Genomic DNA, 13,582 nt, shown 5'->3' with positions numbered 1-13,582 from the left:
TCTCTTCCACTCCCTCTCTCTCTCTCTCTCTCTCTCTCTCTCTCTCAGTAGAGGCACTGTGGTGAGCCAGGCTGTTTTGATGTGTGCAGCACTGCAGGGGAACTTGGAATCGTTTCTGTCACGAGGGACAGAAGGAGAGAGAAGGAGGGAAAGATTCGGCCTGTGTTGCTCTTCAGATAGACCATGCTGTTAAAAGCGAATTTCAATTCAGATCGTTCATGGTTGAGCAACCCCCCCCCCCCCCCCCAAACCCTGACCCACCCCAATGTAAACGCTGAGTCAGCAAACCACAGCACAAACGTTCCATTACAGCAGGGCCGTAACGGGGTGGTGACGTTGGGCGCTGCGTGCTGATCTCTTGCTGATGCTGATGCTGACGTCATGCTGACGTCATGACATCATGCGATTCCAGCTGCGCCACAAGGCCGTGGAGAACACATGTGCGCCGCGATTCACAAACTCAGAATACACGCAACCACGCCACACCGGAGTGGTGATAAGAGAGGCAAAACAATCTATGAGAAGTCAGCAGAAAACAACGGGAACCGGGCCACGGCCGAGTGGGTTGGTGGGTGGTGGGTGGCGGGTGGGGGTGCTTCCAGAAGATGGAGAGGAGTGGAGGAATGGCAGTGAGGAACGGGGTGGTGTAAATGTTGAGGGCTTCGTGAGCTCGGCTCATTATTCTTCCTGCCACCACTCTAATGCAGCAGTAATTCACTGAACTGATCCGAGCCTCTGACCAATTTATCACATGCACAAATGTACAAACACACAGGGACACATCACATATATATTACAGACTGTGACCTGGTTCAGAAACTACTGTGGCATTTGCTCTGTTTTTTTTTAATTATTTGTGTGTGTGTGTGTGTGTGTGTGTGTGTGTGGCTGAGAAAGAAAATGTAAACCGTGAATCGGATCTGAAACATTTACACTCTTGTATCTTTACCAGGCTATAGCCTAGCTGCTTATGGAGATTGTAAGCTTCATATTCGATCTGTATCATAATGGAAGAGGCACTTGAATTGCTACACTTGTATATTCAATGATGCTTTGGTGTCTATGGCCACTCAACATCAATGTAATTTAGTAATACAGAGCACCAAAGCAGTGGCTCGGCCCTGTGTTGCTTTTAAGAGATTTCATGGCCTAAAATCTATTGTGTTTCCTTGACTGAGCTGCTTTGTGATTTGCAATTTCTTCTGTTCTGGCCCAGTACTTGACAATAATACATCTGCAAAGCGCTCCTTGCTAGTCTAGGCGATACTGTTAAGTTGTTACCTTCAGGCACGTTGCTGCTGAATCAGAAATGACCACGCGCTTTTACCGTTCGCAGATCGTGGCCGCCATCCTGGCCATTGCAGGCATCGTGATGATGACGTATGCAGACGGTTTTCACAGCCACTCCGTTATTGGCATCACTCTAGTCGTGGCCTCGGCGTCTGCGTCTGCACTCTACAAGGTAAAAACCGCGATATGAGCCAATGTTACGACAAATGGTACTGTCACACACGTAGTCAGTTTGCAGTCGTCTGAATCAAAACGATTAATTTATCACAGTTTCAGTAAGTTTTGGGTTTGTTTCACACCGCAAATTTAGAAAACAAAATTAGAATGAGAAAGACGCCTCCATATCAATTAGACACATGATGTCATATGTATCTGATAAGTTGGCTGGCCAGTTTTTCCTGTCTTTATGATAGGGTGACCAGGTATTTCATGTCCATATCCATATTTCACATCCTGTCCCGGGTTTTTTCTTTTTAAGTGAGGAAATATCCTGGTTTTTAAATTACCTTCACTGGACTATCATTTGTTATTGGAGTTTTTGTTGTTGACTTTTACTGAAAAGCATTTTTAATAAACCAACTGTAAATATCATGTTATTGTAAGATTGCGTGGGCCTATGTTAAGTGAGTGCATCCCACAATATATGTGCCCCCCCCCTCCAATGTCTCCTGGTTTTCCCAAATGAAAACATGGTCACCCTACTTTATGAAAAGTAATGAACGGCCACAGCTAAAGACTATAGAGGACAGGACATCTCAGAGATTTATGAACACTCCCACTGTTTCGAGGAGAGTTAATGGATGAACAGACAGATGAAAACATGGAGTGGGTGGGTAAGCAGACTGAGCACCTCGGTGTTGTTTCTCGTAGGTGCTGTTCAAACTAGTCCTCGGCAGCGCCAAGTTCGGGGAGGCAGCGATGTTCCTCACCATTGTAGGCGGAGCCAATTTCATATTCATCAGCTTCGTGCCTGTGATTCTGTACTTCACCCACATCGAGTATTTTGGATCTCTCGACAGCGTCCCCTGGGCCTACCTCTGTGGAGTAGCGGCTCTCCTGCTAGGTATGAGTCATGATTCTCATTAACAACCCTAGAGGGGTTCTGGTGTAAAGACAAAAAATGCACATATTTAAAATGCAATCGTGAATAATTGAAATTCAGTTCATATACTGTTTTGTTTTTTTGTAGCATTTAACATCCTGGTCAACTTTGGAATCGCTGTAACATATCCAACATTGATTTCAGTTGGAATTGTGCTAAGTGTTCCTGTTAATGCCAGTAAGTGACGTCTGGAGTTAGGGGTTAACTTTGTTCCTGATTCACATTTGGGGCTCAAGGATTCAAATGGGAAAATTCCAGAATTTGTATTACATATTCAGTTTTATCAACAATAAAATCCCAACAATCAAATGTAACATCAAACATGATGCAATCATGTTAGGACACTGATCTTGATTTGATTAAAAAAGCAATTCTGGTATTGGTGATTTGGTACTATTAGGTAATTTAATATATGTTGTATATGACTAATATTTTTCATTAAATATGTTTTTTGCTTTATAAAATGCATATACGGTCAGGCTAATCCTTAACCTTTGCACTGAATCAAGTGGCAGGGTCATTACTATGTGCAAACAGCAGTGTACGCCTTTAACTCAACCCTTCTCACTCCCTCGTCCACATGGGCTGTAGTGGTCGACTTGTACACCTGTGAGATCCACTTCAACACGGTGCGTCTCATCGCCGTCTTCATCATCTGCCTGGGTTTCCTCATGCTGCTGTTGCCAGAAGACTGGGACCAGTGCCTGATCCAGCTAAGCGCCCGGCTTCGCAAGCGAGAGCCGCCCGGGGAGTCCCCCGACTCGGCCGCCGGCCTCGGCTGGAGTCGGAGGGCCGGGACCTCCGTGTCCACGTTCAACCGCTGATGCGGAGGCGTCAAAAACGCAAGTGCCGCCAAATACTTGCGTGACTAGCCGAGGACGTGAGCAATTAGGGGACGGCTCTGTGTTGTCCCACTTGGTCCGAAGCCAGTCGGTCCTTAATATCGCTGATTCACACTTAGCCATGGTAGCGTTTGTGGGTGTTCAGGGTGTTAGCATGTTTCCCCATCTGTCCGTTCCCACTCTGTTTGAGAGATCTCCATGGGCATGGCTTGATGATTTCCAGTTAAACCAAAGTAGTATTACCTTCATCTTCGTTCCCATGCCTCTCACTTACCTATGTACCTCTGTCATAAGTTTAGCGGATCATTTCATTACTTGTGTTCTACTCTATTAGACCACACTGCTAGATCTTTAATTTAAAGTATTGAAAGAAATCTTCACGAACACCAGAACGACTTTACGTAGCTGAATGCATGAGAATAACAATAAGTCCTAATAATTCGGATTAGATACTTTATTTACGGTACTTTATTTCTACCCAAAGTTCTCTCTCTCAACTTGATTATGCAGGCATGCTGCCATCAAGCCACACTGTGTAATCCATCTCTTTGTGTCGGAGGTGGAATAACATATTTACATGCGGGAATTCCCACGCAAGATATAGCCGTCTATGCCTCAGATGTGTAGGGAGATTGATATGAGCGGTGACGGCTGCATACCACAGCCCCATTCCCCAGAGTCATCATGGTGTTAAGATCTTAAATCAGAGTATTCAGTGTAATCCTCTCTCTCATTTAAAGATCATCTTTGTTTTACGATGCTTTTGAGAAACCCAGCAGATCCATGTGGGGAGAGAGAGGGTGTCAACTGACACAGATTGAGGAGATACAAGAAAATGCCTTGGGCTATCCGTTTCAACGTTCCCCCACCCGTCAATGGAACATCTCGGGAGTTCTGACTGTTGCCTTAACAAACTCCTTTCTGCTCCCCCACTAACAGAGAGCACCTTGGGGGCCAGCTTGGCTTTTCATAGTAACTGTTGTGACAAGGCCGCCCCGCTAACGGCTAACTTAAGTTTGACGTCTCATTGTACATCATGCTGAGTCATGCTAGCCATTCAGTGGAACTGATGGCACTTGCTTGCACATTTCCCACTGCTGCTGATCTGAGACCAGTGCCAACATGCAGAGGCCTAGATTACAGGCACGCATTTGTGTGTTTTTAGGTCTGTTTGTGTTTTCTCGTCCTTTCCTGGATCGGCGAACATTTCCAATATCTCGTCAAAAGAATCTAAATGTTTTCCATCAAGTTGTTCTACTGAACGTGGTGTGTGGGTGTGTGTGTGTGTTAAAAGTGGCTCTGCCACAGTGAATTGCCAGTATATATACACACACACTAATGTGGGGGCAAGACAGCCTTCTGAATGTATGACCATTGCTAACATGCCTACATAAACAATGCTTTTTGCACTCATAAATGTCAATATGCTCCAAATATCACTTTTCAGTGCATAAAAACAGAACTGTGATGTACATTTTTGTATTTCCGCTGAAAATGACGGTATTTTGACATAAAAACGCATGCAGAACTTATCGGTAAGGCTAGCAGTCAGCTTTACTGCCTTTTTAGTTTGCAATAGTAATCATTAGCACTATCCCATTGTCATTGCTCCAATGACAATAAATATGAAATTGTATTCCTCTGGAATTATTGCTAGAATTTATTGTAAACCTTTGTAAGGAATGACGATTTTTACACTGAAAATGCAACATGATCATATTCGAGGAAAATGAAAACATGAATAAATGACAATTTCAGTTGTCAGACCTGCTGTATCTTTTGTGACAAATGTAAGCACACTGGCTTAAGTTTTCATTTTGAATTTTGTCATTTGGTTATGTTTATTTAAATAAACTAATAACAGACACTGTATAATAAGACTAAGTGATCTATGGTCATTTATCTATAGTGTATATACACAGCAACTCATCTTGTTAACAGATTCATTCTGACAGATGCCAATTAGCCTGAATATGCAATAAAGTAATGGAAATTTCACTTTTGGTACCTAACAGGCAGTAGTGAAAAAGTATAAATATGAAGGTATGTGAAGATCAGGCATGTAAGCGTAATTGTTAGCTGACATTGGATCTCAACTCAGACGTTTCATTATAAAAGTAAGTAATTGTAATAGGTCATTATAGTAATAAAATTTTACTAGTGTATTGCATTTGGGGCATCATGTTGATTTAATGATCATTTAAAATCTTACAAGCAAACTGCAGCATAACTCCAAACATTAATGAATATGTTTAAATCTTAATGAGTCTCCAGGTTTAACAAGTGGTCAGTGGTGTTGGGGAGATTGGTCCCTGTTTTTTTTTTTTTACATTGAGTAATTTGGTTTAATGCAACTTTTAGTCAAAAATAATTTTTCTGTTGTCACATTTTATTCGAGGGTTCTGAATTGTGGGTTACGAGCCTGTTGTAGAGGCTCCATTGCTAGGTGTTGTTCTTGGTTTGTTCCCCAGGGTCCCACGTGGCAGACAACACACAGTTAAACGCTCCAAATTCTACTGCATTAAAGAACATCCCATAATGAGCGGGGTGGCCATGGCAACGCATGAAAACAAAGACAACGGAAACGAGACTGTGGGCAGTTGTCTAAACGTGTAGGTTAGGTTTAGGGTATGGGTCATACACGAGATACAAACCATGTAAACTATGATTTCCAATCGCCGTATTATTTCAAGAAAAAAAATGAAAGGTTGTTCAGGGCCAGGCTTTTCATGCATATACTGACAGATACAGTTTTTGATGGAATGAAAATATGTTAAATATGAAAATGTTTTTATTTCTAAAGCATATGACCAGTATATATCAAAGACCTTACAGTACAGTATGATTCCTCGAAGTGGAGAGCGCGAACAAAAATCGGGATCCATAATCACACGCAGTACATATAGGGCATTGTGACGTTTCACTTCCTGTCGGCCTGAAACGCAGGCTCAACAGACTTCATGCTCCACCCGCACAGTGATCTGCCCATAAAAGAAAGTGGCCTGCGCTTCCTCGGCTGCGGCCAAACAGGGGAGTCTGTCTCGCTCCTGTGGCTTGGAGGGGACCTGCAGGCAGCCGGAGCTCCCCGGGGAGTTATCGCTGCAGCTGTGCCAAAGAGAGCAGGTGGAGGAGGAGGTGGAGAGGGACGATGACGATGGCGACGCTCCGCGGCCTGGCTGGGCTTTGCTCACTCTCTCCTTGTGGCTCATGGAAGAGACGGAGGAGTAAGCCGACCTCGGCGCACAGGGCCCGGCACCTCGGGGAGGAGAGGGACCGCTGGCGGTCGCGGCGGTGGAGGGAGTCACGTGCCCCCCGCCCTCTCCGTCTATCCTCTCCTGTCCGCCCCTGCCGACAACGCCCCCAAGCCAAGCCTGCACCTTCTTCCTGAGGCTCTGCAGCGCCCCCTGGAAGCGTTTGCTGAGCAGGGCGTACAGCAGCGGGTTAATGTCCGAGTTGAACAGGACAAGCCAGTAGGAGAAAGTGACGGCGGCGGGCGGGACCTGGCTGGCCGGGCGGGAGAGGGCCGTCTCGGTGGCCTGCACCAGTGCCACGCCCATGTAGGGTGTCCAGCACAGGAAGAAGGCAGCGATGACCATAAAGAGGCGCGCGACACCGTGATGCTGGGTGGGGCCGGCCTGAGGAGCGTGGCCGGCGCTCTGGAGCTGAGCCAGGAAGGCGTGCAGACGCCGGCCCGCGGGCCTGGAGATGCTTTCCCCTTCGGGCTGGCTTCCGGTCAGACCTGCTGCGGGACGAGGGGCGTCTAAGCAGGCCTCAGACACGAAGCGCCCGCTCACGTAGTACACCAGGTGGGAAGGATCGTGCATTTCTGGGCCGGGAGCGGGTCGGTCCCTGCTGCGCTGGATGTGTTCCTCGAGGCTGTGGATCCTCCGAGCATGGTGGCGCGCCACGCGCACGATCTTCACGTAGCAGAAGAGGATGACCGCAGCTGGCATGACAAAGGAGAGTGCCACCATGAAGACCGTGTAGCTAGGACTGCTGGCCCAGTTGACAGCGCAGCTGTACATGGGGCTCACGAAGCTAATGTTACTCCAGCCCAGGAGGGGCGGGGAGCTCGTCAGCATGGCCTGCAGCCAAATCCACAGCACGGCCGCCCCGGTCCGCCACGCAGTGCAGCGCGCGTTGTAGCGCAGGCAGTCCACGATGGAGAAGTAACGATCCAGAGCGATGGCTGCTAGCGTTAGCACGGAAGCAGTGCAGTAGACAGACGAGGTGTAACCCACGTAAAGACACAAATCCTGCAGCGGAAATAAAGACCTTATTAATACATCGATATAGCAATGACTATACTTTTCAAATTTACTATTCAAATTAAATTTACCATTCAAATTAAAACACTGGCCAGAAGTGATAATGTGGATAACAAATCAATGGTAAGCATGATATAAACAAGCATGATTCTTATTTTATCTTAATATTAGCATTGTTAGCAAGCAGCAAAAGTGTGAGTATTAGGCTTAAGTGTCTTTATTAGGTCACGTGTAATGTAAAAAGAGTGTAAACAGAGAGGACATGCTGGCCATACTAACTGAGCAGTCGACCCATCCGTTATTCATGACCGACACAGCCACGAACGGCATGACGCCAATGCCCACGAGGAAGTCGCTGACGGCGAGATTAATAATGAGCATCGACGTCACGCAATGGAACGTCTTTGTTGCCGCCACAATCACGATGACCAGGATGTTTCCTGCCGTTTGTGACGGTCAACACACAAGACAAAAGATTCTGTTCATTTAACAGCCATCACTATAGAGATGACAACATGCACTTACAACCTGACCTCCTTACAGGTGGAAAACAGTACTGGAAACTGTGAAATTGTAAGGGACACGAGTCTGTGAGAAGTGGCTGTGTGTGTGTTAATGAACCACAATTAGGCCGACGTTTATGTCGCAGGAGATAACAAACAGACCAGTAGGCATAGAGGTACCAACAGTACACATATACATCGCTCCTAGTTCCCACTACTCATTTAGTACTGTTCCAGCTCTTAATACACAAATTATCATTATTTTACTGCCATCGATGATGTTTAGTGGTGAAACAGAATCAGGGTTGCCAACTTTCACGCAATGAGCGTGAGACACACGCATTTGACTGTCTTCACACGCTCACACACGCCATACATCCGGTTTCTCACGCTGAAAAAAATCTAGTTTATTTATCTCTGATCTACATCTACACCCCCCCCCCCCCCAAAAAAAATCAAATCTCAGTCCCAGTGATCTTGAAAAGTTGGCAACCCTGCAGAATTAAGATGTTTTCTAGTATACAAACTTACAATTTGGTACGAACGACTGTGTCACCCCACAACTATTTCAATATTTAGGAATTTGATTTCAAAAACACATTTCACAACCCTTTATGTTACTAGAATCAAAACTCGAACGACGTTGCATGGATGTACTGGGATTCGCAATTATGATGTTGTCCAGTAGATGGTGCTGTGACGGTCTGTACGTGCGCAAGTGTTCGAGGAGCAAAACCCATACAAGAAACTGACTGAAATGTGAAAAATAGCCGTTCTAATCAAATCATGACACAAGACGCGAGTTATTCCCTTAAATTGTTCATTATTCTCCCTCATTCGCGTACAATCTTTTTCCAGAATACGTTTTCATTGCGTATGTTTGTATTTGAGTGTTTGAACGCACCTGTCACTGCCCCAACACACATCAAAACCATGAGCACCTCCAGAAGAAGTTTCCCCCGAGGAAACAAACTCAACCGGGAGGACGTCGAGTTTCTCCATATTCGCATTTCACCAAGAAAGGGGTCTGTATCAAACCATTTGTTGCCCGGTAGGTCCATTTGAACAGACAACGGTGTCACGTCCGATTTCCAAAGTTGGTGAAAATGAATTGTTCCCAAATTGCGCTCGTTAACGACGAAGGCATGGAGGCCATTTATGTTTTGCAAATTAGAGGCTATTCTTAAGGGACAAAAAGATTAAATTTGCCAAAAAAAATCGTCTTCAAACCATAAAACGTTAAAGCGGGAGAAATTTTCCTTCTGTTCCCGCCTTGCCTGGAATACAAGTGTGCGTGAAGCGGGGCGTGCACAGTGATTGTGTACATGTTTACTCAAACAGCTGACATACCGGAAAACCAAACAACGAATTCAAACTATAAAATCTTAAAATTACACATCGAGACAAGCAATTACTTTTAATTGCCATTAATTCCAAATATTTGTTGTTTCTCACTTTACGTTCAAATATTTCGACATACACAATTGAACAGAAATACTTGATGGAATATTGCCCTTTAAAAGTTTATTGCCCTTTAATAGTTTATTTATTTGAAAGACTTCATACACAGGAATAAAATACTGGCCTCTTAATCTTCAAACTACAAAGAAAAAAATATAGTTTATAATACATTCATGCGTTTTAACCCAGGCTCACTGCATGCAAATTGTAAGACAGATGGCCAATAACACTGAGCATAGACACTGGATTAACGAATGCCTACATTCTGTTAAGATTGTACAGGATGCGCCTATTCTCATGCTAGAGCATGACTGTCAGTCCCATATTTGCTAGTTCGGGGCCCCGTCTCAGCTGGAGCCCAGGTGCTGCTTGGTGTACTCCCACACCAGCAGGGCGGCGCTCACGTGCACATTGAGCGAGCGCGTGACTCCCTGCTGCGGTATCTCCACGCACACGTCTAGGAGCTGTAGCAGGTTCGCGGGGATGCCCTCTCGCTCGTTCCTGGTAGGTTAAGACAGCGGTAGCACAGTGGTTAAGGTACTCGACTAGTAATTGGATGGTTGCCATTTCAAACCCCTCCTCTGCCAAGTTGCATTCAGTCGTAATTATCACATCGAGATTATGTCACTTTGGATAAAAGCGTCAGCTAAATGCTATAAATGTAAATGAGACAGGGGGGAGTGTTCAGGCTAATGGGCTCACCTACCTAAATTAAGTTAATTAATTGAAAAGTCAATGTATTCAAAAGGGAGGGTAGCTGAATGTGGTGAAGAGGAAGGTTGCTGGCCCAGAAAAGCTTGGGTGAACACTCATTAAAAGTCTACAGCAGCGGCAAACGCCTCAGGAAAGCCAAGTCAATTTCAGAGTAATAACAAACAGCACAGCTGTTAAACGAAGTAGATAACAAGCTGTAATAGTACATTGTTTTGGACTCATGCTGAGCTAGAAACGACAGATGCCTTTTTTCCCACTGCAGCCAACGATGCATCAAGCACACACACACACACAGAAATGAACGTGTGCGCACATGCACACAGTCAGAATAGTGCACCATGAAACACCAGATTAAGTGTCGAACAACATCATCCATGATGACTGATCAAATGGAACTAGATATAATTGAGATTAAGAATGTAGGATCATATTATATAACAATAAAATAAGAGGCACAGACTAACATGACAGAATTGTCTTCAGGAACTCAAACGCAAGACCCAGGAAGGGATGTAATGAAAGTAATCACAACCAGAATGCAGGCGATTAGGCTAAGAATGACCTTCTAGAAGTTTGGAATAGGTCATTCTGGCTTTGTACTACTGAGTTATAAGCCCAGAGTTTGAGACGCTAAGAAAAGTTTTGATAACTTTGGATTGAAGAGTCAGCTCTGATATCCAGTTAAGCCTGTTTTAGCATGAAAATTAAACTAATCAGTGTATATGTATATGAGCCCTGAAGCAGTGAGACTGAAGGTATGGGTTTTCACAGCACAAGAATTTCAAGCTTATGTTGGGTTTCCCTGGTTCTGTGTTGTGACTACTTACAAAATAGTGACCAGGCTGACTATGACCTAATAAGCTCCTTGGGCCATTTAGTTGGATTAAATATTTTAGGGGCACCTAATAACTTCCTAAACGGATAAATGCAATGGGGATTTTCATTCAGGTTGGCAAATATGATGTACGAGGTGAACACATGGCATTTCTTATCGTACCTTCCTGTTGTATTGCTCATTTCTATTTTCTATTTCCTGTTAAGTGCTTTGTGAACTGAGGTTTTGTATCATCAACATTTTACACCAAACGTGGTCTCATTTCTTGGGTCACCAAATGTCACAGGCACTTTTTACAGGAGAAGTCGAAAAGTCTAAATGGTATGGTGTATGTGTGTGTGTGTGTGTGTGTCAGGGTTTTGCTGATGAAGACTTAAGCGTGCTGGGACAGGCCTGCTCCGTCTCCGGCAGCATGCGGAGGTGGAGACATCACCCAGGGAGAGCAATGTCAATTAACCTGAGAACACTCAACAGCCTCGTCAGGTCCCACAGAGACGCACACGAGCCTGCCACAGAGCCCCCGAGGTGTGTGAGCGTGTGTAGCTACCCATCTTCACATCCTCGCCCTCTTAACAATTATTACACCAGCTTGAAAACAAGGGCATAACCCACTGCGACACATACCAAACCCTGGAGCTCAGCTCAAGAGCGGTCGTCTGCCCCAGATCAAGAGCTCTTACCCCAGCAACAGGAGGGTCTTCTCTGGGAACCTGTAGTCTTGAAGACTCTGGCTGTTGGCCGTCTGCTCCACTCCAACTATACAATACCCGTCCTTTTTCTTCAACTGCAGGAAGTCGGCGAGGTCGTGCGGCTTGACCTGACACGAACACATACACTTGAGCATGGCTGTAGAAACGTCGAGACGGTCACGTCTGGTAAAATAGGGAGAGTGGAAGCTCGTCTTGGCTCTTTAAGTGTTTAGTGCATGACACTTGAGCGTTATGGGGGGGTTACATGTGGGCTGGTTAGCCTTCCCTTCTGAGAGTGAGAACTAACTTTATTCTTAAAGCCGACACCGGGAACCATGTTCAACAGCGCTAGGTGTGCTTTGAAATGATCCGTTGGGAAATACATTACATAAAACTGGTATCGAGAGAAAGAAAATTTGTGTTCAGGCAAATTTTGAGGTTTGAACTATGAAAATGGAAGTTGTAGATCAGAACACTTGCACTAGTACACTCTTAACGCACACACACACACACACACACACACACACACACACACACACACACACACACACACACACACACACACACACACACACACACACACACACACACACACACACACACACACACACACACACACACACACACACACACACACCTCCAGCAGTGGCAGCCACAGGTCAGAGGACACACTCAAGGCTTGGAACTGTTTGTCGCCGACGTGACGCAGACTGTCCAGCACTAAAGCACTGGCTCCAAAGATCTCGCATGTCCTGCACAGACCTATGAGACAATCAATCAATCAATGACTTCGCTGATTTCACAATGAAAACTATGAACAAAAACAATATGCTTAATATATGGGGAATCTAAGGTAGATGCATGGATAGATAGACGGATGGGTGGATGGATAGATAGACGGATGGGTGGATGGACAGACGAGTAGGCAGAACTTCACCCAGTGACCCCCGCCCAGAGCGCCACCAAGGTTCACGCCATGAATGTTCACGTCCGATTGGCTCCTCTCTGAGATTGGTGCATGCACACAGGTAAACACTAGCCGGCAATTGGTGAGACAAGCTTGTGTAGACTTCTGGAGAGGCCTTGGTTGTCAATACAAAGCTCTTACAATGTGCAGGGACAACATGGTCCCCTCAATCTATCTTATCATTAACAGTCAATATTTAATCATAGAATGGTTTTCCGGTAGATAAAAGCATGAAAATGAACACTATTTCAAGGAAGGAAAATCCAGGGAAAAAAGTATGTGGGGGGGGGGGTTGAGATACTGCAGGTTTAATTGAAACCCTTTGATAATGGCTCTCGGTGTCCGTCGTGCAGATAAGGTAGGCATCTCTGCGTTTGCCGTGTTGTCATGTTTGGGAGAGCATAGTGACGAAGCTTAGCAACAAAAACGTCCTATCTGTAAGAGCGAACGTGGGACTGGTACCTATATGCACGGGTCAAAGGTCAAAAACAACGTTTATTGTTTGGGACAATAAACAAGTACAAGTTCCTTGTACTCATGCCGAAGCATCTCGGCAGATATGGGGGGTTTTATGCGCGTGTCTGGGTGTGCGCAGGAAGAACGGCTAATACCTCCCAAGTTCGTGGGCTTGTCAATAAGCGAGGCCACCACCAGGAGGGCGCCGGCGAGCTTGCCCAGTCTCGCCGCTCTCTGCTGGGCCATGAGCTCTGGCTCCTGCTCCTGCACGCTCAGCCTCCAGGGGGCGATCTTCTTCTGCACGTCTGCCCAGCGCTCCTCCTGTTCCAATTCGCCTACAGCACACATATGTAGAACATGTGCACAAAAATCATGATTACACACCAAAGCATTTCATATTAGACCTCGACAGGGCTCTTTGCTGCCCCCTGGTGGTGCTACCTTGGTCCTGCTGG

The 13,582-nt window shown here is 45.5% G+C and overlaps 3 protein-coding genes across 8 annotated transcripts in view; 1 reads left to right on the top strand and 2 right to left on the bottom strand.

Moving 5' to 3' along the window:
* slc35f3b (solute carrier family 35 member F3b) overlaps positions 1-4,998 on the top strand; it is a 53,120-nt gene extending 48,122 nt beyond the window's left edge. For all 3 annotated transcript variants that reach the window (XM_077010868.1, XM_077010860.1, XM_077010877.1), the window contains 4 exons: positions 1,337-1,462; positions 2,161-2,353; positions 2,480-2,569; positions 2,984-4,998. In XM_077010868.1, the coding sequence (XP_076866983.1) occupies positions 1,337-1,462; positions 2,161-2,353; positions 2,480-2,569; positions 2,984-3,216 (642 nt within the window). In that variant the 3' untranslated portion in view covers positions 3,217-4,998. The remainder of the gene's footprint in view (positions 1-1,336; positions 1,463-2,160; positions 2,354-2,479; positions 2,570-2,983) is intronic.
* Positions 4,999-5,524: 526 nt separating this feature from the next.
* Positions 5,525-9,307, bottom strand: LOC143518385 (5-hydroxytryptamine receptor 1D). The gene is made up of 3 exons (XM_077010847.1): positions 8,910-9,307; positions 7,782-7,942; positions 5,525-7,490 (listed from the first exon to the last, which is right to left on the bottom strand). The coding sequence occupies exons 1-3, from the start codon at positions 9,064-9,066 to the stop codon at positions 6,183-6,185; spliced, it is 1,626 nt and encodes a 541-aa protein (XP_076866962.1). The 5' UTR covers positions 9,067-9,307; the 3' UTR covers positions 5,525-6,182.
* Positions 9,308-9,526: 219 nt separating this feature from the next.
* The window catches only part of tarbp1 (TAR (HIV-1) RNA binding protein 1), a 13,898-nt gene continuing 9,842 nt past the window's right edge, over positions 9,527-13,582 (bottom strand). For all 4 annotated transcript variants that reach the window (XM_077010770.1, XM_077010777.1, XM_077010784.1 and 1 more), the window contains exons 25-29: positions 13,569-13,582; positions 13,283-13,462; positions 12,342-12,466; positions 11,696-11,832; positions 9,527-9,967 (exon numbers count right to left, since the gene is read on the bottom strand). The exon at positions 13,569-13,582 is cut by the window's right edge and continues 158 nt beyond it. In XM_077010770.1, coding sequence (XP_076866885.1) covers positions 9,814-9,967; positions 11,696-11,832; positions 12,342-12,466; positions 13,283-13,462; positions 13,569-13,582 — 610 coding nt within the window. In that variant the 3' untranslated portion in view covers positions 9,527-9,813. The remainder of the gene's footprint in view (positions 9,968-11,695; positions 11,833-12,341; positions 12,467-13,282; positions 13,463-13,568) is intronic.

The sequence above is a fragment of the Brachyhypopomus gauderio genome, chromosome 1 (genome assembly GCF_052324685.1).
Source record: "Brachyhypopomus gauderio isolate BG-103 chromosome 1, BGAUD_0.2, whole genome shotgun sequence".
In the NCBI taxonomy this organism is placed as follows: domain Eukaryota; kingdom Metazoa; phylum Chordata; class Actinopteri; order Gymnotiformes; family Hypopomidae; genus Brachyhypopomus; species Brachyhypopomus gauderio.
Note: the sequence above shows the minus strand (reverse complement) of the source record. Positions and strands in the feature narration are given on the sequence as shown.

Excerpts from the sequence above, each read along its gene's own strand:
- LOC143518385 (XM_077010847.1), bottom strand. The coding sequence starts at position 9,066 with ATGGACCTACCGGGCAACAAATGGTTTGATACAGACCCCTTTCTTGGT. Across the intron at positions 7,943-8,909 it reads GTGTGTTGGGGCAGTGACAG|GAAACATCCTGGTCATCGTG; the intron begins GTGCGTTCAAAC and ends CACAAACGGCAG. Across the intron at positions 7,491-7,781 it reads ACGGATGGGTCGACTGCTCA|GATTTGTGTCTTTACGTGGG; the intron begins GTTAGTATGGCC and ends TTTCCGCTGCAG.